Source organism: Tiliqua scincoides, chromosome 1 (genome assembly GCF_035046505.1).
Source record: "Tiliqua scincoides isolate rTilSci1 chromosome 1, rTilSci1.hap2, whole genome shotgun sequence".
NCBI lineage: Eukaryota > Metazoa > Chordata > Lepidosauria > Squamata > Scincidae > Tiliqua > Tiliqua scincoides.
The window spans coordinates 311,570,972-311,592,304 of NC_089821.1; the positions used below are offsets into that span (position 1 = coordinate 311,570,972).

Below are 21,333 nucleotides of genomic sequence, written 5' to 3' on the forward strand. Positions count from 1 at the left end.
ATATTCAGTAGAAGGCGTGTCTGTCCCTATTTACTGTGGCACAGTGTCTTTTCTAGAGGCTGGTGTTTCTTCTGCATTGTTTTTGCTCTTGAGCCATTTTGGGATGGGGGCATTTAGTTATTCGCTTTTGTCTGTAAACCACTTTGTGAATCCCTTTGTTGAAAAGTAGTATATAAATATTCTTAATTCTGAGTCTTTAAGCTACCTTTGCTAGTAATTAGGATTTGCCGTGGTATATTGTAGCAAGCAGAAAATGATTGCCTCATCTCTTAACTTTGCTGTTTTGCAGGTTCAAAGAGCATGTCCAGAATAACCTGCCCCGGGATATTCTTACTACTGAACAATTTGTTCAGCTGCGTAGAGAACTGGCTTCTTCTGCCAATAGCCATAATGGGGAGGAGGCACCACCTGGAGATGATCTCCCTTCTGGAACTGAAGATATAACTGACCCAGCTAAGGTAAGTAGTAGACATCTCAGAACATGTGATTTATTCCGCTCACAAAGGTCTTGCTTGAATTCTTTGCTGACTGATGCATTGTGAAATGTAGTAGCCTAGTAGTGTACTCATTCTGGCACGTCTGTTTGCTATTATGCTTGCTTTGTCACTGAAGTCACTCAGTGTCTTTCCCCTCAAGTATGTTAGCTGTATATTTTCTTGTCCTAGTTTTAGTGGGTGTGTCCTCTGAAACACATTTCTAGTTAAACATGATTCTTAACATTTCTGAAACATGATTCTAGTTAAGTTGGTTGGAGGCTTATCAGGTTAGGCGTTCAGTTCACCTCTCACTTTTCCACTTAAAGTTCTTAGTCTATTGCCATGAGACTAGTGAGAAATCATTGTATTAATTCGTAGGATAGATTCTGTAGCTACCTTAGGAGATATTATTATTATTATTTATATACTGCCTTTTTTGTCATTGGATTTATCCTCAGATTTTAATCCAAAGTGGTTGACATAGATTTAAAGTATTAAGACTCTACAATGATAGTATTTTGAGCAAATGATATAACTCTTAATCTATAATTCAGTGGTTCCCAAAGTGTGCCCATGGTGCCTAAGGGTGCTGCAGTGAACTCATGGATGCCATGGGATGTCCCTGGTGGACTCTTCTTCCCAGCTGTCCTGAGTGCTGCCATCTTGAACAATGAGAGATCTGACACGATTCTCATGAGATCTCACACGATCCATGATGGTGGTGCCTATCTCCCTGGCTCTCCTGTGTGCCAGCATCTCAGATCTCCTGAGATCTCATGTGATCTAAGATGGTGGTGCCTGGGAGTGCTGGGAAGAAGAGGCAGCTATGAAAGAAGGGTGCCATTACCATGGTAAGTTTGGGAACTGCTGATATGTTTGGTTGCACAAGTTGCGCAATTTGGAGTTTCTACTTCAGTAAGACTTGGGGGGGGGGAATGCACAAAGCATTCAACGGCCAACAGATGTGGGACAAAGAGTGGGGGCTGATAGGTGCTCTGCATGTTCCCCCCATCTTACACCATTGAGGCCGTCTGTAATTTTTAGATGTTTGTTGGAAGTTCGGTTGCTGATTCAGACCAGTACACCACAGGCCTGTCAAATTTGACAGGCAACAGGTCTCCAGTATACTTGGGAAAGGGTGTTTCCCTACCCTGTTATCGTAGATCTTTTAATTGAAGGTACTGAATCTCCTTATACTTGCAAACAGTGATTTTTATCACTTCAGTGATAAAATAGTAAAACAGTGATTTTTATCTTCATCTCTTGGGTGGGGACGTAGAACAGGGTTCTCCTTGAGGCCATGAGGTCCAGGCAGTTCCCTGCTAACTCTGTGCCCAGCCCCTCACGCTATGATTCTAGGAATTCTGCAGGTCTTGGGTTATGTTCTAGTGGTTAGGTTGCATGGTTGATTGATTCTCTGTTTGATTCTCATAGTGTGCAGGTGTTTGTTTCAAAATAGGCAGCTCTAAATATGTCTCTCCAAATTTTGTAAACTTTGTCCTTTGTGCTTTTTAAAGCTAATCACGGAAATAGAAAACATGAGACACAGAATCATTGAGATCCATCAAGAAATGTTCAATCATAATGAGCACGAAGTCAGCAAGAGGTGGACCTTTGAAGAAGGGGTGAGTTCCCTTGAATAACTTAGGTAGTGGAAGGTAATTTCATTTCCTGGAAGCACATAAGTCTGGATCCAGGAGCCAGAAGGCTGGATTTTAAACTGAAGTCTGGTAGTGCACAGTTTGGAGTTCTTCTGTTTTGGGACTTAACCAGCAATGTCAATTTTTTATGCTTCACTCCTCTAAAATATTTTGTTTAATCAGGTCCATTAGTTATGTAGGAAATGGAATCTGGTCCACCAGTTTTCTGAGGCACTGGAAGGTATAAAAAATCTTCTTGTTTTCTGAGGGTTGAGCTCTTTGGTGCTACTTTGAGATTTAGATAAGCAAACTGTTGCATTGCCAAATACCTTTGCACAACTGTACCACCTCAGAGTGTATGTGACAGTCTCTGGTTTTGGTAGCACCCCATGCCAAAATCTCCATGTTAGCTTTCCATGTGGAGGAAGAATTGACATTGAAATACTATCCAAGAAGTGATCTCCCTCCCACACGCACAATTGATGTTTGGTTCCCAAGTGAAAGGAATACTTGTATGCCTGTGCCATTTTGCATAGCTAAATCTAGGAGAGAGCACAAGGAGTGTCGTCACTCTGTGAAAGAGCTAATACAAGAAGAGTTGCACTTGAAGAGATTTATTGCCTAAAATGCACTGGCTTGAGCACAACTTGCTTTTTCCAATCACCTAAGGATTATTCCTCCTCACTTGTTCTTTTTTCTCTTGAACACCATTAACCATCATCAAGCCTGATTCTCTGTGCATTTGGAGAATTAAATATATTGGCAGAGTCTGCAAAACATGTTGCATTGTTATGTGGACAAGGGAGTCATGCCTACTTCCTCTTGTGCCACAGAAATCACACCCTGGCCTGGTGTGGTGGTATCAGATGCAATGTTTCTGTATCCCGTTTTCTTATTCGAGTTCCAGTTTGGCCACAAGAGAATGAAAGATGTCTCCCGCTAATTATGAGTAACAGAAGGTTGCCGCTCCACGTAAATGCACAACTCTCAAGTGGGTGAAGCTGATGTGTGTCCTCATTTGGCAGTGGCCGCATAATATGTGGCTCCCTCTTGGTACAGGGTAGGCTGCCAAGGGAGTGTGGCACCACTGCCTTTGTCTGGCCTTTGACAAGGGCTTCATGCTCCCAAAACAGAGATAAAATTAACATGATATTTTGTGTAGAGCTTGTTTGTGGTTTTGCTGGCTTGCAATGGAGGCATGGGGGTGTGTGTTGTGCAATCTAGCGAGCTTACCTTGTGTGGGAAGATCCCAAAGTAAATTAATACTCAGTTACCTATAATAACGGGTGCGGTCCAAATCCTTTTGTGTTCCAACTATAGCTTCTGCTGAAGTCAGCAGATTTTAATTAATGTTTGTTCTATATTGGCAGCATTTTGCTTGCTCTATAAAATGAAATTTGAAAGTTGTGTGTTAAAGATAATGTAATACTCTTGCATGTGTGAATTGTTTTAGAGCCAAATGCCAGAGGCCTGCACCATTTTATAGCAATACTTCTGCATTGTTAATACTTTAAGAGGGGTCTCCAACAGAGTGTTGTAGTATGCACATTTTCCTGAGAGAAATTTCCCAGGAAAACTACCAACCTTACTTTAAAGTGAGCATGTTCTGGATTGAACTATTAGCCTGCAAGGGATAGATAGATTAGCCTTCATCACCAACAGCCACTCTTGCATCTTTCTTTCTGGTCTTGATATTTCCAACTCTTCTTTTTAATCTCCAGTATTTCCAGTTTCCAGTATTGTCACTTCTGTTCTTATGTCCCTTTCTTTCACAAACTCACCTTTACAGTGCAGTTCTAATGATTTCTTGTACCTGCATTGGAAATGAAAGTTCTTCCTCCAACTCCCTTTGGGACAGGAAGTTTGTGTTGAAGTGCATAGTGACACCTTGGTAGCAGTTGTAACTTCTATTAACCCTTAAACTCAGTGGGGAACAAAATCTTCTGTGATTTGACTCCTCCTCTTGTAATGGGGTGGCTTTCACCGAGTACCAAAACCTTTCATTGTCTTTGTAGTTGGTCCCATTTTGGAAACCCTCTTATTATGATAGAGCAGGGGACCTCAGAAATAATTGAATAATTTATGACATGTCTTAATCCCACCCTTCCTCCATGGTACTGAGCATTGCATGTGTGATCTCTCTTCCCCACCTTCTTTCTTTGCAATACCTCTGTGAGATAGACTGTGCGCGCGCGTGAGTGAGACACTAGTCCAAGGCCACCCAGGGAACTTTGTAGTTTTATTATTTTATATGTTGTTTTTCTGTCAAAGCATTCAACCAATTTATGCCTGAGTAAGAATTTCAACTTGAGTCTCTCAGGACTCAGCTCGCATCACTGCACTGCACTGCTAACATATTTTCAATTATAAAACTAAAAAGCTTTTCCCGGAAAGCTCAAGCAAGACAGATTGATGTAATCATCCTCAAAAAACCTGAGGTAAATTACTGTGAAATTGTTTTCTGTTGTGCATTTCCTAATAAAACATGCATACTATGTGGTAGCTGTAGCAATTAAAACAAATTAGTCTGCAATTGCATAACAATCTAGGAGCAGTCTAAATCAGGTATCAAACTGGTTTCATATAGTGGGCTGAGTAGCATTCATGATTCCTGCTGAGGGCCAGAAGTGACATCATTAAGCAGCAAGTGATGTCATTAAGTAGGTGATGACCAGAGATAAGCACTCTATTCTTGTGTGGTAACTCATTAGCTGCAAATGACAGAAAATATACAAATCTTGATGTTATTTTCAAGATATGGGAGAGCCCAAATATCATGCCGGCCACCCTTACAGCAGCAGCACCACTTTTGCTAAGGTGTCACTTTACAGCTCAGCAACTGAGAGGTGCTTGACAGGTGCAACTGAAAGGGCATGATAACCGGAATGTCCCAGCACCTTGACTGCATCTTTGTCTCTCACTCCTCTTGGTCACCCTCTTCCCCTGTAGAATTCCTTGCCTTCTGAGGCCTCCTTCCATCTCTCCCTTCCTCAGCAGAAGTGGCACTGCTGAAAAGGGTGGTGCAGAGAGAGCCCAATTATCATGCAGGCCAGATAAAGTGTTTTCTGCCGGCTGTATCTGGCCTGTAGGCCTTATGTTTGACATCCCTGGGCTAAAAGCTTTGAACATACAGTGCATATGCCTTTTGCACTGTGAACATATCTGTTAGGGACAAATTTCCTTTGTACAGGAGATCCCTTGTATCCGTGGATTCCGTTTCTGTGGTTTCAGTTACCTGTGGATTGGGTCTTCAGGGGCCCCTGTGCACGCCCCGGTCTTCGAAGCCCAGCAAAGGTCATTCACATCTGTCTGTGGCTTCTGCCGGGCCCAGAATGACAATTGCAGGGGGGAAAAGCAACTTGTGTTTTTTAAAAAAAACGAAGTTGTGTTTTTTCCCTGCAGTTGTCATTCTGAGCCTGGCAAAGGCTCCCCTTGCCTCGGGGGAGGGGGGTTCGTTGCTATCAGCAGTTTCACTTAACTGTAAGTGTTGCGGAACAGAACCCACCAACACTCCAGCGGATACTGGGCGCACCAGTATTTTTTAATATTTGTGCCCAGAGGCCCACAAATATCAAATCTGCGTATTAGCCAAGCATTGACCTGTCCCTCAACATGCTACTCAGAAGCCCACACATTGTGTCTTAGGTTGATAGCCAAGGTTTCTAGAGTGTAATTCATTAAGAAGGCCTTTTCCATTTCACCAAACAATTGCAATCAGCCCCCACTCCAGAAGGAATATTTGTAGAATAGATTGCAGTACTCTTCTGCAAACTTTAGTCCCATCATACGTCTTATTAGAAACTGAATCCCCCACCATCTTCCTAACAGCTGTTTATTATATAAGTAAAGAATGTAAAGAATTTTCTTTTGCCCTGATTTTTCTTTTGCCCAAGATTTTTGCCAAAATCTTGTCCTGGGTTTTCTTAACACCCAGCCAGAGGCTCCTCTCAATAAAATTTCCCTCCCACACACAGACATGCACAACCCTGCAAGTCTCTTGGCAGCAAGTAGGCTCTTCCATTCTTTGCATCCACCTGGAGGGCAGGGCTGCATTTGTTCCAGAACAGAATCCAGAATGAATGTTTCCAACACCAGGACTAAAAAACCTGGTAGAAAGCCAACCTTTCTGTACAGAATGAATGCACTGGAGGTTTATTATGTCAACTTTTGGTTCCTCCATACAAATGTGTTCCTACCTTCCTCACCTGAATTAGCTTTGAGAAGACAAAGGTAGAGAAAATGAGTACAAAGTCTGAATTCTGTTCTTTTTTCTGGGATAGGATGAGGAACCAACTATGGATGTGCTCTGCTGCAAAGAGCATTTGTCCAGGGAGAGGGGGGCTGGGAAAGGGGCTAGAGATGGAGGCAGATAAGAAAGCAGCAAAGGCAAACGTGTGGAGTGTATGAATGAACATAGGCTGAATTTGGAAGGAAAATGCTCCTGCCTTTTCCCTGCCCAGTCAGGCTGTTAGAGGGCTTGAGAGTGTGGCGGGAAGAGTACAGGTTGGTCTAGTGAACTGTTTTTTTTAAATAAGAGGCAATGACAACGACTCCGAGACTGGTGTTGTGCCGTGTGATTCTGCTTTCCTCTCAATGCGTTCCTTTTTGTACAGGTGAATATGTGATTAGTTCTTATGGTAAGGCCTTGCTTCGAGATAGCAAGAGGGTTCATATTTGTCATGTTGTTGAAGGCCAAGGTTTTTTTACTCAATTGTGAAACTTTTTCCATTCCTTTGGACACGTGTCCTTCCAGATCAAACGGCCTTACTTTCACGTCAAGCCACTGGAGAAAACCCAGCTGAAGAACTGGAAGGAGTACTTGGACTTTGAGATTGAGAACGGGACTCACGAGCGGGTGGTGGTCCTCTTTGAGCGCTGCGTGATCTCCTGTGCCCTCTATGAGGAGTTCTGGATCAAGGTATGGGGCGTCTCCTCCCACAGACGACACTCGCTCTTTGCAAACATTGATGATCAGTGACTAACCTTTTGTACTCTTGTTTGAATGTTGTTCATGTATAACTATATCTGTTGCATTAGGAGATGGTCTGCTTGCAACCAGATTTGACAGCTGCATATGCCAACTTCGTTGCCTCTCTTCGTCCTTCCTTACAGAAACTAGTCTAATGGTTCAATAAAGGTGCTGAATGGGTTTAAAAACAAGAATTTTATAGTTCTCTCAAGTATTTAGCAACCCTGAGTAAGCTGTGAATTCTTCAGTCTGTGCTCTGTCTTCAAATGCAGTATGCCAAGTACATGGAGAACCATAGCATCGAAGGGGTGAGGCATGTCTACAGCCGGGCCTGCACGATACACCTTTCAAAGAAGCCGATGGTGCACTTGCTCTGGGCTGCGTTTGAAGAACAGCAAGGTGAGGAGTGGATATCGGGCATGTCTGGATTCTCCTAGAAGGCTGGGGGGTGAGGAATAGCCTACCTGAACACCAGCTTGGCTTAATGGTCTGCTTAAATTGTACTGCTAACCTGTTACCAGTGGAGCTGCATGGGAAATTTTTGATAAATACGTCCCTCTGAAAAACACCTGGTGTGAGAGTACGTGTTTGATTTCAGTCCTTAACTGAAACCTTTAGAGAGAACTGTGGCTCGAATGGCAAAACAGCTCAGTTTGATAAGAGATCTTAGACTGGGTGCAAGTGAGTGTTCTGCAGAAAACCAAAAAAACCCTCAAGAAGGAAAGACTGGAGAGCAAAAGATGTCCCTTAAAAAGGCAATAGATTTAGAATGTCAAAAGACATACAGAAATACCCTTTCACCAAAAGACTATAAAGTACCATTCCTGTTTTGTGCACCTAACTGGTGGAAGCGGTGTGAATGTGTATTGGGTGCAACTGAGGAGGAAAAGAAGGAAAAACATGGGTTGAAGGGAGGGTGCTGCAGCAGCAAATCCCAGTGCTCTCCAGACTCAGTCTGGATCTGGCACCCTGCCTATTATTAATTATTATTAACAGTATTTATATACTGCTTTTCAACAGAAAGTTCACAAAGCAGTTTACAGAGAAAATCAGACAAATGGTTCAAATGCCTAATCCCTCTCCCGTGTGAACGGTGCTTGTCGTTCCACCGGGGGGCCTCCTGCTTGCACTGCAGATTGCCCCTGGCCTTTGTGCTAGCCAGCTGCTTCTGGGGTCTTTCACCCCAGCTGACTTTGTGCACATGTGCAGATTTCTGAGCATGTATGGCTTGCTGTGTTACCCCACTCCCTGAGCTAAGAAAGGGAAGACGGGAAGGGTTCAGAGAAGGGGTACTGAAGAGAAAAGCAAGGAAACAAGAAATGCAATTGTAGTTCATTTTCGGAAGACAGCCTGCCAAGCCATGATATGCTGCAGTCTGTGCAGCATTTTGGAGACCCAAAAGTGACATAAGGAAATATTTTAACTTCACAGGAAAACATCAGTAGCAACAAATTCTCCTCATTGGAGAATGTTTTTTTGGTCGTTTCTGAGGGTGGGAGGTGACAGGAAAAAATGCTGGCAAGGGCACTGTTATTGTATCTTCTCTCAGGAATTGAGAATAAGTTGGCTAGTATTATAATGCCATTGTACAAATCAATGGTAAGGCCACACCTGGAGTATTGTGTCCAGTTCTGGTCGCCACATCTCGATATAGTGGAAATGAAAGAAATGCAGAAGAGAGCAACCAAAATGATGACTGGGTTGGGGCACCTCTCTTATGAGGAAAGGCTATAGCTTTTGGGGCTCTTCAGTCTAGAAAAGAGGCACCAGGGGACGACGACGGACATGTTTGAGACATACAAAATAATGCAGGGGATGGATAGAGGGGATAGAGAGATGCTCTTTTCCCTCTTATGTAACATCAGAACCAGGGGACAGCAGCTAAAATTGACTGTTGAGAGAGTTAGAACAGACAAAAGAAAATATTTCTTTACTTAGCATGTAGTTAGTCTGTGGAACTTTTTGCCACAAGAAGTGATGATATCTTGCCTAGATGCCTTTAAGAGGGGATTGGACAAATTTCTGGAGGAAAAGTCCATTGCGGGTTACAAGCCATGATGGGTATGTTCAACCTCCTGGTTTTAGAGGAGGACTACCTCAAAATGCCAGTTGCAGGTTGTGTCTAGCTCTCTTGTGTGTTCCCTGAAGCCTTTGGTGGGCCACTGTGAGATACGGGAAGCTAGACTAGATGGGACTATGGTCGGATCCAGCGGGGCTCTTCTTATGTTCTTATATACTGTATAGGCATAAGAACAGCCCCACTGGATCAGGCCATAGGCCCATCTAGTCCAGCTTCCTGTATCTCACAGCGGCCCACCAAATGCCCCAGGGAGCACACAAGAGAGCTAGACACAACCTGCATCTGGCATTTTGAGGTAGTCCTCCTCTAAAACCAGGAGGTTGCACATACACATCATGGCTTGTAACCCATAATGGATTTTTTCCTCCAGAAACGTGTCCAATCCCCTTTTAAAGGCATCCAGGCCAGATGCCATCATCACATCCTGCGGCAAGGAGTTCCACAGACTGACCACATACTGAGTAAAGAAATATTTTCTTTTGTCTGTCCTAACCCTTCCAACACTCAATTTTAGTGGATGTCCCCTGGTTCTGGTGTTATATGAGAGTGTAAAGAGCATCTCTCTATCCACTCTGTCCATCCCCTGCATAATTTTGTATGTCTCAATCATGTCCCCCCTCAGGTGTCTCTTTTCTAGACTGAAGAGGCCCAAACGCCGTAGCCTTTCCTCATAAGGAAGGTGTCCCAGCTCAGTAATCATCTTAGTCGCTCTCTTTTGCACCTTTTCCATTTCCACTATGTCCTTTTTGAGATGTGGCGACCAGAACTGGACACAATACTCCAGGTGAGGCCTTACCATCAATTTGTACGATTTGCATTATAAAATTAGCCGTTTCGTTCTCAGTACCTTTTCTAATGATCCCAAGCATAGAATCGGCCTTCTTCACTGCTGCCGCACATTGGGTCGACACTTTCATCGACCTGTCCACCACCACCCCAAGATCTCTCTCCTGATCTGTCACAGACAGCTCAGAACCCATCAGCCTATATGTGAAGTTTTGATTTTTTGCCCCAATGTGCATGACTTTACACTTACTGACATTGAAGCGCATCTGCCATTGTGCTGCCCATTCTGCCAGTCTGGAGAGATCCTTCTGGAGCTCCTCACAATCACTTCTGGTCTTCACCACTCAGAAAAGTTTGGTGTCGCCTGCAAACTTAGCCACCTCATTGCTCACGCCTGTCTCCAGGTCATTTATGAAGAGGTTGAAAAGCACCTGTCCCAGGACAGATCCTTGGGGCACACCGCTTTTCACCTCTTTCCATTATGAAAATTGCCCATTGACACCCACTCTGTTTCCTGGTCTTCAACCAGTTCTCAATCCATGAGAAGACCTGCCCTCTAATTCCCTGACTGTGGAGTTTTTTCAGTAGCCTTCGGTGAGGGACTGTGTCAAACGTCTTCTGAAAGTCCAGATATATAATGTCTACGGGTTCTCCTGCATCCACATGCCTGTTGACCTTTTCAAAGAATTTTATAAGGTTCGTGAGGCAAGACTTGCCCTTACAGAAGCCATGCTGATTCTTCCTCAGCAAGGCCTGTTCGTCTGTGTTTTGAGATTCTATCTTTAAGACATTGCACCATCTTACCTGGTATGGATGTTAGGCTGACCGGCCTATAGTTTCCCAGGTCCCCCCTCTTTCCCTTTTTAAAGATAGGTGTGACATTTGCTATCTTCCAATCTTCTGGCACCGTGGCCGTTTTGAGGGACAAGTTGTATATTTTAGTCAAGAGATCAGCAATTTCATTCTTCAGTTCCTTAATAACTCTTGGGTAGATGCCATTAGGGCCCGGTGACTTATTGATCTTTATCAGTGAGGTCTGAAACATCTTCTCTTTCAACTTCTATCTGACTTAATTCCTTGGAATTAAGTGTAACTGTCAAAGGTTGAACAAGAGACAATTAATTGGATTTGGGGGGCTTTAGGCAGGACATATGTAATTGGTTTGAGAGGAACAATGAAGTGTATTGCTTTTTGTTCTTGCAATCTAAACTAGCACCAACCTAGCAAAGCAGTCCAGACAGTCCCTATAAGCTCACGCAGCCAACTTGCATGCAGATCAGGTGGCTGGTTCCATTTGTAGCAGGCACAATGGAAGGTTGGAGAGGCTGGCAATATTTTGTGACCTAATGCTTGGTCCTGGTGGTTGGCCTCTCCCCAAGGCTCAGGTCTGTCTTGCTGTTTCTATAATCCTTTTGGCATCTTTAAGAACAGAACCTTTTTCTAGCACTTTGCCGTAACTCTTAGAAATCAGTCCTATGCATGTCTTCTCAGAAGTTCCATTATAGCCAGTGGGACTTACTCCCAGGTGAATGTGGATAGGATTGCAGTTGTGGTGCCCTTGTGTGCATCTCCTCACTCAGTTCCACCTCTGCTGACTCTTGCAAAAGCTGACAGGTAGACAGGGCTTCTTGCATGCCAGCATCCCAATATTAGAAGAAACTGGAGTCCCAGCAACTCCTTATCAAGCAAAGCCAGTTCTTTCACATTCTTTCCAGTTGTGTGCGAGGTCACCACGTTCTCATCTCTTGAGGACACGCAGCATTCTCTTAGTTCAGACTTGCGAAAGTCAATCCAGGATAAGCAGTCTTCACTCATTCCTCCCTCACACTTATAGTAGTTGGCAACCTTCAGTCTCGAAAGACTATGGTATCGCGCTCTGAAAGGTGGTTCTGGAACAGCGTCTAGTGTGGCTGAAAAGGCCGATTCGGGAGTGACAATCCCTTCCACACCGGGAGCAAGTGCAGTCTGTCCCTGGCCTGTCTCCCTGGCTATGGGCCTTCCTTCTTTGCCTCAGACTGTTGGCCAAGTGTCTCTTCAAACTGGGAAAGGCCATGCTGCACAGCCTGCCTCCAAGCGGGCCGCTCAGAGGCCAGGGTTTCCCACCTGTTGAGGTCCACTCCTAAGGCCTTCAGATCCCTCTTGCAGATGTCCTTGTATCGCAGCTGTGGTCTACCTGTAGGGCGCTTTCCTTGCACGAGTTCTCCATAGAGGAGATCCTTTGGGGTCCGGCCATCATCCATTCTCACGACATGACCGAGCCAACGCAGGCGTCTCTGTTTCAGCAGTGCAAACATGCTAGGGATTCCAGCACATTCCAGGACTGTGTTGTTTGGAACTTTGTCCTGCCAGGTGATGCCGAGAATATGTCGGAGGCAGCATTCAGCATCCACTTATGTCTCTTAAATAACCCCTGCATCCATTAAAGCAATAATAAGGAATTAAATAAAACAGTAATAATGGATAAAACAGCTTGTTCCTTACTTAATAGGTAATACAGTGATTTATCTATAGAACCATAAAAATAGGAGGCTATGTGTATATGATGGCAAAAATCAAAACCAGGCTGAGAAGTGTATGTACAGGGTTCCAGAAACATTGCTTTCTAGCCAGCTGTTTGAGGGGGCCACCAAACCCCCCCCCCCCCACAGTCTTCTAGGAGAGGCTTCTGGTGTTTCAGAAGCTGTTTTGTGTTTCAGTCTTGGCACAATAAGAGAAAACCCTCCCTCTCCCGCTATCTGTTCAAAGGGCTTGGGTAGAGTTGAAGGTAGTAGTAGCGTGAAGAAGGAGCCTCACCACCTTCTTGAAAGATATTGGTGCTGTCTCTTCTCCCAGCTGCAGCACACCAAGAGCTTTGGGGAGGGGATTCCTGTGCTGCTGGCCATTCAGTCATGAATGCTAGAAGGAAGAAAGGAAGAGGCTGGTGCTGTGCTGTGCAGGAGGGCCCAGAGGCCTTCCTTTCTTCCCAGCTCTATGCAGTTTTGAAAACACCGTGTTACTTGTCTTGCCCCTCTTTTCAGGGAATATTAATGAAGCCCGAAGAATTCTGAAGACCTTTGAGGAGAACGTCTCTGGGCTGGCCATGATTCGCTTGCGGAGGGTGAGCTTAGAGCGGAGGCACGGAAATATGGAAGAAGCAGAACATTTGCTCCAGGAAGCTGTGAAAAACGCCAAATCGAACTATGAAGGGTCGTTCTTTGCTGTCAAGCTTGCTCGGCATCTCTTCAAAATTCAGAAGAGCCTCCCGAAAGCCAGGGAAGTGCTCTTGGATGCCATTGACAGAGACAGGGTACGCATTTCCCTCAGAGTTTCCCTGAGCATTTCTTTCCTGTGACTTCTAAGAGAGTTTTGTGGTTGGCAACTGTGATGATTTCTTTTATCTCTGCAATGCACATCACTGTGGATGGAGACACCAGTCCCTCTAAACTGATGTTGCCTGACCTGCATTCCTCTGAGCCCCCCCCCCCATCCTTTAGACTTCTATAACTTGACATAGCAAGAGGTTGCATCTTGAAGCAAGAGGGGTCAGACCCTGGTATTAGTGTGCTGTAGTCATTTCTCACACTACACCAGTAAACAGCAACCAGAGGTAATCTATACTGGAAGTGGAGTTGCAGGGTGGTAAGTACTGTATCAGGATGAATCAGATTGCCCATTTTCAGAAGGTTGGAAAACAAGTCCTCTTGTTGTGTCTGAAGCCGGAGCAGAGAGTGCTCAGTCCAGTGAGCTGCTACAGAACCATGGTGTGCACAGGGCAGTAGATGGGGTGGCAGCCAATCAGCCGGAGCAGTGGCAGCAGGGGGTGCGTTTAGACACTTGTAACAGGGACAAATAAAAAGGGAAATGTTACAGTACACCTGGGTTCTCACACTGTATTACATGCACACATACAAACCTAGGCAAATGCTGGCTGGTACAGCTGACCCTTTAGAACAGGGGTGCTCAATAGGTGGATCGCGATCTAACGGTAGATCGCGAGGCAAAATGAGTAGATCGCGGAGCCCTGTCTCTCCAAACTGTTAATATGTCAGTTTCGTCTAGTGACTAGACGAAACTGACATATTTAGATGACACTAAACTGAAACTGACACTTTAGCTGCTCTTCAGGCATGCAGCAACAAAACTGACGAAACTGACTAGACTCCAGCAGGGGCTCCATACATTAAAGGGGGTGTCTGTCAGACGCTTCCTTCCCCCCGGTAGATCTCCGGGCCTTGCTGGGTTTCAAAGTAGCTCTTGAGCCAAAAAAGTGTGAGCACCCCTGCTTTAGAATGTCTCGTTTGCATAGTTTACATCTCACTTCAGTGGGAAGATGTAACCAACCCTATTTGGCTCATGACTTCCTTCTTAAGTAATGAGAGCTAGAAAGATGCTTTTAGCTGAAAGACATTGCAAGTGCAAGGATTCTGCTTGTGCTCCAGAGTGCCACAGTCCACATCAAGGTCCATTCACAAGCATGCAGGTTGCCGTGTCTTGAGGTTAACACGCTGCCCATAGAAGGTGCAGCCAGCAGGGAGTCTCTCCCTGTTCTGTTCTAAGGCTTGTTTGTGCTTCAGTTGAACTGGGCTGAAGGGCCGAATTCTGGCAGCACTGTAGGCTGCTTGGATAGATGAGCTGAACAATCAGTTCCTGAGGGAGAATGGCAAAGATGGATTTTGAGGATGCTCTGTTTTATCAGAGGATATTATTGGTGGGCTGCCAGTTGAACAGTCTCATTGGGGGAGGGGCTTTGTGGGTAGCTCCTCCATTGGTTGTGTTGCTGGCTTGCTCCGACTCTTAAAAGCCTCATCTTAATACTTAGGCAAAACTGAGGATATCTTGTCACTATAGAGCAGGGCTTTTCAGACTGGGGCGTTGTGACGCCCCAGCCTGTGGGCTGTGACCACTTTCACCTTAATGAGCAGGGGCAGTCTGGAGGCAAGGAGGAGGCAGCGGCGCGATCCCCAGGATTGTGCCACTCAGGGGGGCTACAGGGGCTTTGCTGCATGTACCTGAGCCCCCTGCAGCCTCCTGGGGGTGCGGGGAGCCCTGCGCAATCTTCTGCAGGGCTCCCTGTAGCTTTAGTGGAGGTGGGGCGTGATTGCTCTGCTTTCGCTGCAGGGAGCCCTGAAGAAGGTCATGCAGGGCTGCCCGCACCCCCGTGAGGTAGCAGGAGGCTCAGGTATATGCAGTCAAGCCCCTGCAACCCCCCTGAGCTGCCTTCCCCCCACCCCCACAAGAACTTAGAGCGGCTCAAACTCTCCCCAAGAGTTTGAAAACTGCTGCTATAGAGGAAATCTGTTCTAATACATACCCTTCTGTTGGACAAATGTGTTTTTGCACAGGATAACCCAAAGCTGTATCTCAACTTGCTGGAAATAGAGTACAATGGAGACCTGAAGCAGAATGAAGAAAACATCATTGCCTGTTTTGACAAAGCCATCAGTGGCGCATTGGCTATAAAAATGAGGATCATATTTTCCCAGCGAAAAGTGGAATTTCTTGAAGATTTTGGCCTGGATGTGAACAAGTGAGCTTTTAACTGTTTGGTTCCTAGTGGTATCAATCGGCTGGCACTTGAACCAGTGTAAATGTTTTTGTGGCCACCAACAAAGGTCAGGACAGCTGATGGAGGTCATGTTTCCTAGATGGCTCTTTTGCCTGCTCTGGCCTGAATTTAGGCTGGGGCCAAAATTCTGATTGTACAACTTAATTTCAGCGGATTTTTCTCCTGCAGTCTTATCTCAACGCGAATGAGGTAGGCTATTTAAATTAAGAGATAAGCATCCCTTTAGGCAGTTGTTAATGGCTTAAAATACCATGGTAACACGGCAGACAGGCAGTAAATCTTTCTCCCGCTTTCCGGGGCTTAGAACAGCTTCCTTTCCGCTGGGAGGCAGACCCCTCCTTTCCCCCTGGAGCGCATGCCTGCTGAAACAGTGCTGGTCTAAGTCCCTGAGAGGTGGAGGGAGGTTGATTGACCTGTTACCATGGTAAGCAGGCTATTTTTAAACTGCTCCCTAAAGGGTTTTTTAATTGCTTTGAACTGAAAATCAGCCTCCTGGAACGGAACCCTTGTGGATGCTAAGAGTCAACCTGTAGAAGTAAACAGGGAGTGTTTTAACCATTAACTCCTGATGGAGAATTTCATTCAGTGTGACCCACAAGCTATTTTAGGCAGCTCAGCTTCTTTCTGTTTCTAGATCATAACTGTGTTTGATGGCAGATAGATGTAGGGGTGCCACATGTACAAGCAAAGGTAGCTTCCCAGGTACGAGGTAGATAAGCCTCTGGCAAAAGCTTTCCGCCACAGGACTTCCGAAGCTGATAGACTGTAAGGTCTAATCTGTGGCTGCTGCTTTTTCTTTCTTTCTTTGCAGGCTTTTGGATGCCTATGAAGAGCACCAGGCTCTCTTGAAGGAACAAGAATCGCTAAAAAGGAAAGCAGAAAATGGGTATGAATCTCTTTCCTTTTAATGAAGAGTTCTGGGTTGCTCATTAAATGCCTGCCTTTAAAAGGGGATTGGACAAGTTTCTGGAGGAAAAATCAATTATGGGTTACAAGCCATGATGTGTATGTGCAACCTTCTGATTTTAGAAATGGGCTATGTCAGAATGCCAGTGCAAGGGAGGGCACCAGGATGCGGGTCACTTGTTATCTGGTGTGCTCCCTGGGGCATTTGGTGGGCCGCTGTGAGATACAGGAAGCTGGACTAGATGGGCCTATGGCCTGATCCAGTTATTGTTGGCAACCTTCAGTCTCGAAAGACTATGGTATTGCGGGCTGTTATGTTCTGGCCTCAATCTCACTGAGGCTGTCAGCCTATTACTGATTAGTATGTAGAAACATGAAGTCATTTTTGACTCTTAAAAGAAGGCGAGATCCTCTGCTGAGGCACAGCAAGACTCCTCAATCCTCCGGGTTTGCAGTGTTAAGTAAATTGTCACAAACCTAGCTATTGCTGTGTGTCTATATCACCTCAAGCCGCTCAGTGTATGTATGGGACACACAGCTAAATACAACCCCATGCAAAAAAAAACAAACACAAATCCCCTTCATATAGAAAATAAGACTATCGAGAAGGGTTCTAGTGCAGTGTTCTCTGGCATGGAAGATTGGGTAATTGGGGGTGTATATCTTTTTGTTTTTTTGGAGGAGCATTCAGTCATGCAAGCTCTGCAGTCTGAAGTAGTATAGTTCAGAGAAATCATAGAATACTGGAATAGGAAAGGACCTTGGAGGTCATTGGGTTCAGCCCTCTGCTCAGTACAGGTAACTACCACCTCCTGGACAGGAAACTATCTGACCTGTGCTTGAACACTTCCAATGAGAATCCACTACCCCACAAGGCATGCTGTTCCAGTGCCAGCCCTTAGTTAGGAACCTCTTCCTTATATCTAGCCTAACCTTGTTTTCCGGTTTGAACCCCTTGGGTTCTACTCCTGCATTTGAGATAATCAAAAAGCAGGTTCTCCCCTTCTGCCACAAGATACCTGAAGACAGCTATTGCGTCCTCTCTTCTCCCTTCCTCATAGGACTTGGCTTCCAGACACCTCACCATCTTCATATAGGTTGTGCAAGCACATTTTACCCCAATCTGGTTGTGCTAGATTGCTTCTCCTGGCTGTGCTAGTCCTTCTCCCGGCACTGTCAATCATTTTTTGGCAGGCTTCCTCTGTCTGTATCCCAGCCAGACCTGCCCACTGAAAGAGGCAGGAATTTCCTTCTGAGGGAAGAAAACTTCCTGGTTTAAGGCATATTATGTGATTCGCCACACCAACATTCACAGGGAAGCCCCCCCTCATCATTTAGTTATTTTTTTTTAAACATAGGAAGCAAGGCCTCCTTGAGGGGAAACCCTTTTTGGAAGAAGAAAAAAAGACTTGCCTCCCTGTTTCCAAGCAGGAAGGTTCCCCATAAATTGGTGATGCTAGCTGGTCACCCAGGATAATGTACCCGAGAGAACCAGTGGATTTTCTGACCATATGTTCAAAATCCATGTTGAAGATTTGAAACGCAGAGAATAAAAAGTGAAGAAGGTACTTGGCTTATTTCGTACAGTGCTTATTCTGTAGGACAGACAGGAGTTGTGAATAAAAAGATCCCATGGGTTTTGCATCCAGAGTGCAGTTATTCTGTGGGAAATACTCATTTCCACATGTGGTCTTGCACATTTGACTTGGGCCTTGGTCAACTGACCGGCCGTCCACTTCTTTGTTCTTCTTTACAGGTTTTCCAAAACCTTTGTGCAGCTCTGCTGGTTTAACTAGCCTAGCCTTGAAATAGGACTGATTTGGTTTCTGATCCCATTAAAGCCACCTTTTCTGAAATCCAGTAGATCCGATTACCTTTTGCTTTGCTTTCCTTTGATATTAAGAATTTCAGTGTAGACTTGCCTTAGTGAGACTGAGGCAAAGCAAGTACTTGGGAGTAGTGGGAACAAGGGCTTGCTGTTAGATCTCCAAATTCATTTGGAGCCCTGGTAAGAGCACTTGCAGGACACTCATTGTGAAGTTGAGCATGGGAGGGTGCTGGTGAAGATTCTTAGCTGCCTTCTCTGTTATGGAACTACTCCCAGGAATGTGCTGCTAAGAGAAAACAGCTCAGATGTCAGGATCTTGTGCTGCTGGCCTTGGCCACTTTCCCCAGCCCTGGTCCCTCTAAGCTGCTTGCAGCTCTCCCAGCTTGCTCTCAACACCTGAAAAACCAGTCTCTCCTACCAGTTCCTCAGGAAAGAACAGCTAGTGGCATGACTGCTGGCAGAGCACAGGGCTAAAGAGTACTCGCTAGAATGACACTTTTATTCAATCTTGCAGTTGTGAGGAGCCAGATGAGAAGAGGGCTCACGGTGATGAGGCAGCTCTTGTGCCTGGCCAAATGACAGACGGAGATATGCAAGCGAATCAGGCTGCCTACAACTACAATGCCTGGTACCAGGTAATGTTCCAGACCAGGGGTGTCCAGAGTTCTTGGCAGGAGGGCCACATCGTCTCTCTGACACAGTGTCGGGGGCTGGGGGGAAAAGGAATTAATTTACATTTAAAATTTGAATAAGTTTACATAAATGACTATATTAAAGATGAACTTACATGAACGAATGAATGGTCTTGCAATAGCTCAAGGCCTATAAAAGACCTTGCACAAAGCAAGGCTGGCCTTTCCTTTGCTGCCGCTACTGCATCACAGATGTGAAACAGCAAGCAGTGGAGGGAACCCTCATCCCATGGGAGAGGTCAAATAGTCTCCCTCATGCTGAGAGTAGTTGTGTTGGGCCAGTGTGGGCTCCAGCAAATCTCCAGAGGGCCAGAGGCTCATTGGAGACTGCGGGCTCCCTGAGGGCTGCATTGAGAGGCCTCGAGGGCCACATGTGGCCCCAGGGCCGGGGTTTGGGCACCCCTGTTCCAGACACTTGGGGGTGGCGTGCTTCAGAGTAACCATTTTAAACAGCACCATGCTTGTTTCTGACCCATTACATTATGCATGGGATGGATAGAAGGATGTTCTTTTCCATCTTGCCTAAAATTAGAACCAGGGGACATAAATTGAATGTTGGGTGAGTTAGAACAGAAAAGATTTCTTCACCCAGCCTGTAATTAATCTGTGGAACTCCTTGCCATAGGATGAGGTGCTGGCATCCAACCTAGATGCCTTTAAAAGAGGAATGGACAGATTAATGGATGAAAAATATATAGCAGGTTACAAGCCATAAGAAGTAGGCCATCTCTGAATGTCAGATCCAAGCAAGTGGCAACAGGATACAGATATCTTGTTGCCTCTGGATGCACACAAGACTTCTGGTGGGCCACTGCAATACAGGAAGCTGATGAGCCCTTAACCTGATCCAGCAGGGCTCTTATTTTTTTAACAGATTTTTGCTCAGCCCACAAGTGTATGCATATATGCAACTTTGGACAGAAATGGCTTATTAAACTAAATTTCCATGTTATGTTTATTGCAATGGCAGAGATGGCAAACTTGCTTGGATGGACAGAGTGGATAGAGAGATGCTCTTTACACTCTCACATAACACCAGAACCAGGGGACATCCACTAAAATTGAGTGTTGGGAGAGACAAAAGAAAATATTTCTTTACTCAGCGTGTGGTCGGTCTGTGGAACTCCTTGCCACAGGTTGTGGTGATGGCGTCTGGCCCGGACGCCTTTAAAGGGGGATTGGACAAGTTTCTGGAGGAAAAATCCATTATGGGGTACAAGCCATGATGTGTATGCGCAACCTCCTGATTTTAGAAATGGGGCTATGTCAGAATGCCAGATGCAAGGGAGGGCACCAGGATGAGGTCTCTTGTTATCTGGCGTGCTCCCTGGGGCATTTGGTGGGCTGCTGTGGGATACAGGAAGCTGGACTAGATGGGCTTATGGCCTGATCCAGTGGAGCTGTTCTTACGTTCTTAAGATGATGGCAGTGACCAACTGTTTGCATTGAAAAGATTGCCCTCTCCTTAAACTCCAAGCATTGCCTGAGTGGGACTTCTGTTTAATGCTCTCATGCAGAGCAATGCTGGGACTTAAGAATTTCCTCAACTAAAATTTTCTTTCTCTTCTGTAGTACAACTACCCCAATGCATGGAACTACGGGCAATATTATCAGTCCTCATCAACCTGAGTAGAAGAATGGAAATGGAGGCAAAATGGGCTATGGAAGTTTGTTTTCAGAAAAGGGATGCGAACAAACTGTCATGTATTTTGTCTTTTCTGCATGTGCAAGAAGCTGATGTTCACAGGATACAAGTGACAAATGTGTGTTGATACCTTGCTGTACACTTAGTTTAGCAGAAATTAACTTTTTTTGCTATTCAAGTTAGGAACAAAGATACAGAATAATATTTTCAGTTACTATTTCATAAAGCACTGGCTCAGATTTGCCAGAACATGTTTGTCCCTCTGCAGGGGCATAATACTCTCCTTGAGTTTTGTTCCATTCCCTTCCCACTGAAGTAAATGTCCTTGAACACTTGTCCACCCCCCACAGATGTGTCTGTTTTGGCTCTGTTGGTTTACAATTGCAGCATCTGAAAGCTGTGAGATTTTTAAAGACATTAAAGGTAGTGTATGCAGGGTATCCTTTTGATTTTTTTTAAGTGACTAAAATGAAGTGTGTTGCTGGAACTATGCTGTGTTTAGGGTGGATTTTGTATTGAACTCATGTACAAGTTTAGAAATTTGTTTGATTAAAATGTCTTTGTAATAAAATCAAATTGTGTAAATTTTCTATAGAAGTTATTTGCTTCCCATGGAAAAATGTCTTCAGCTGGATGGTCTGAAACAGTTACTGCTGCTGTCTTGACTGGAGGTGGCTCACCCTTCACTTTGGAAATACTGTTAACAGAACTCCCTACCCCTGCAAATAAAGACACACCCAGTTGGTATACATTTTTGAGGGCTGGT

The 21,333-nt window shown here is 45.0% G+C and overlaps 1 protein-coding gene and 1 non-coding gene across 5 annotated transcripts in view; both read left to right on the forward strand.

Moving 5' to 3' along the window:
- The window catches only part of PRPF39 (pre-mRNA processing factor 39), a 33,882-nt gene extending 12,730 nt beyond the window's left edge, over window positions 1-21,152 (forward strand). For all 4 annotated transcript variants that reach the window (XM_066630191.1, XM_066630169.1, XM_066630183.1 and 1 more), the window contains 9 exons: window positions 290-458; window positions 1,994-2,101; window positions 6,870-7,034; window positions 7,358-7,484; window positions 12,969-13,237; window positions 15,273-15,457; window positions 16,308-16,382; window positions 18,745-18,865; window positions 20,495-21,152. In XM_066630191.1, coding sequence (XP_066486288.1) covers window positions 290-458; window positions 1,994-2,101; window positions 6,870-7,034; window positions 7,358-7,484; window positions 12,969-13,237; window positions 15,273-15,457; window positions 16,308-16,382; window positions 18,745-18,865; window positions 20,495-20,551 — 1,276 coding nt within the window. In that variant the 3' untranslated portion in view covers window positions 20,552-21,152. The remainder of the gene's footprint in view (window positions 1-289; window positions 459-1,993; window positions 2,102-6,869; window positions 7,035-7,357; window positions 7,485-12,968; window positions 13,238-15,272; window positions 15,458-16,307; window positions 16,383-18,744; window positions 18,866-20,494) is intronic.
- On the forward strand, window positions 13,304-13,386 carry LOC136638425 (small nucleolar RNA SNORD127). Its single transcript, XR_010793638.1, has one exon. It is a non-coding gene; the product is annotated as a small nucleolar RNA SNORD127 (small nucleolar RNA).
- Window positions 21,153-21,333: the final 181 nt, after the last annotated feature.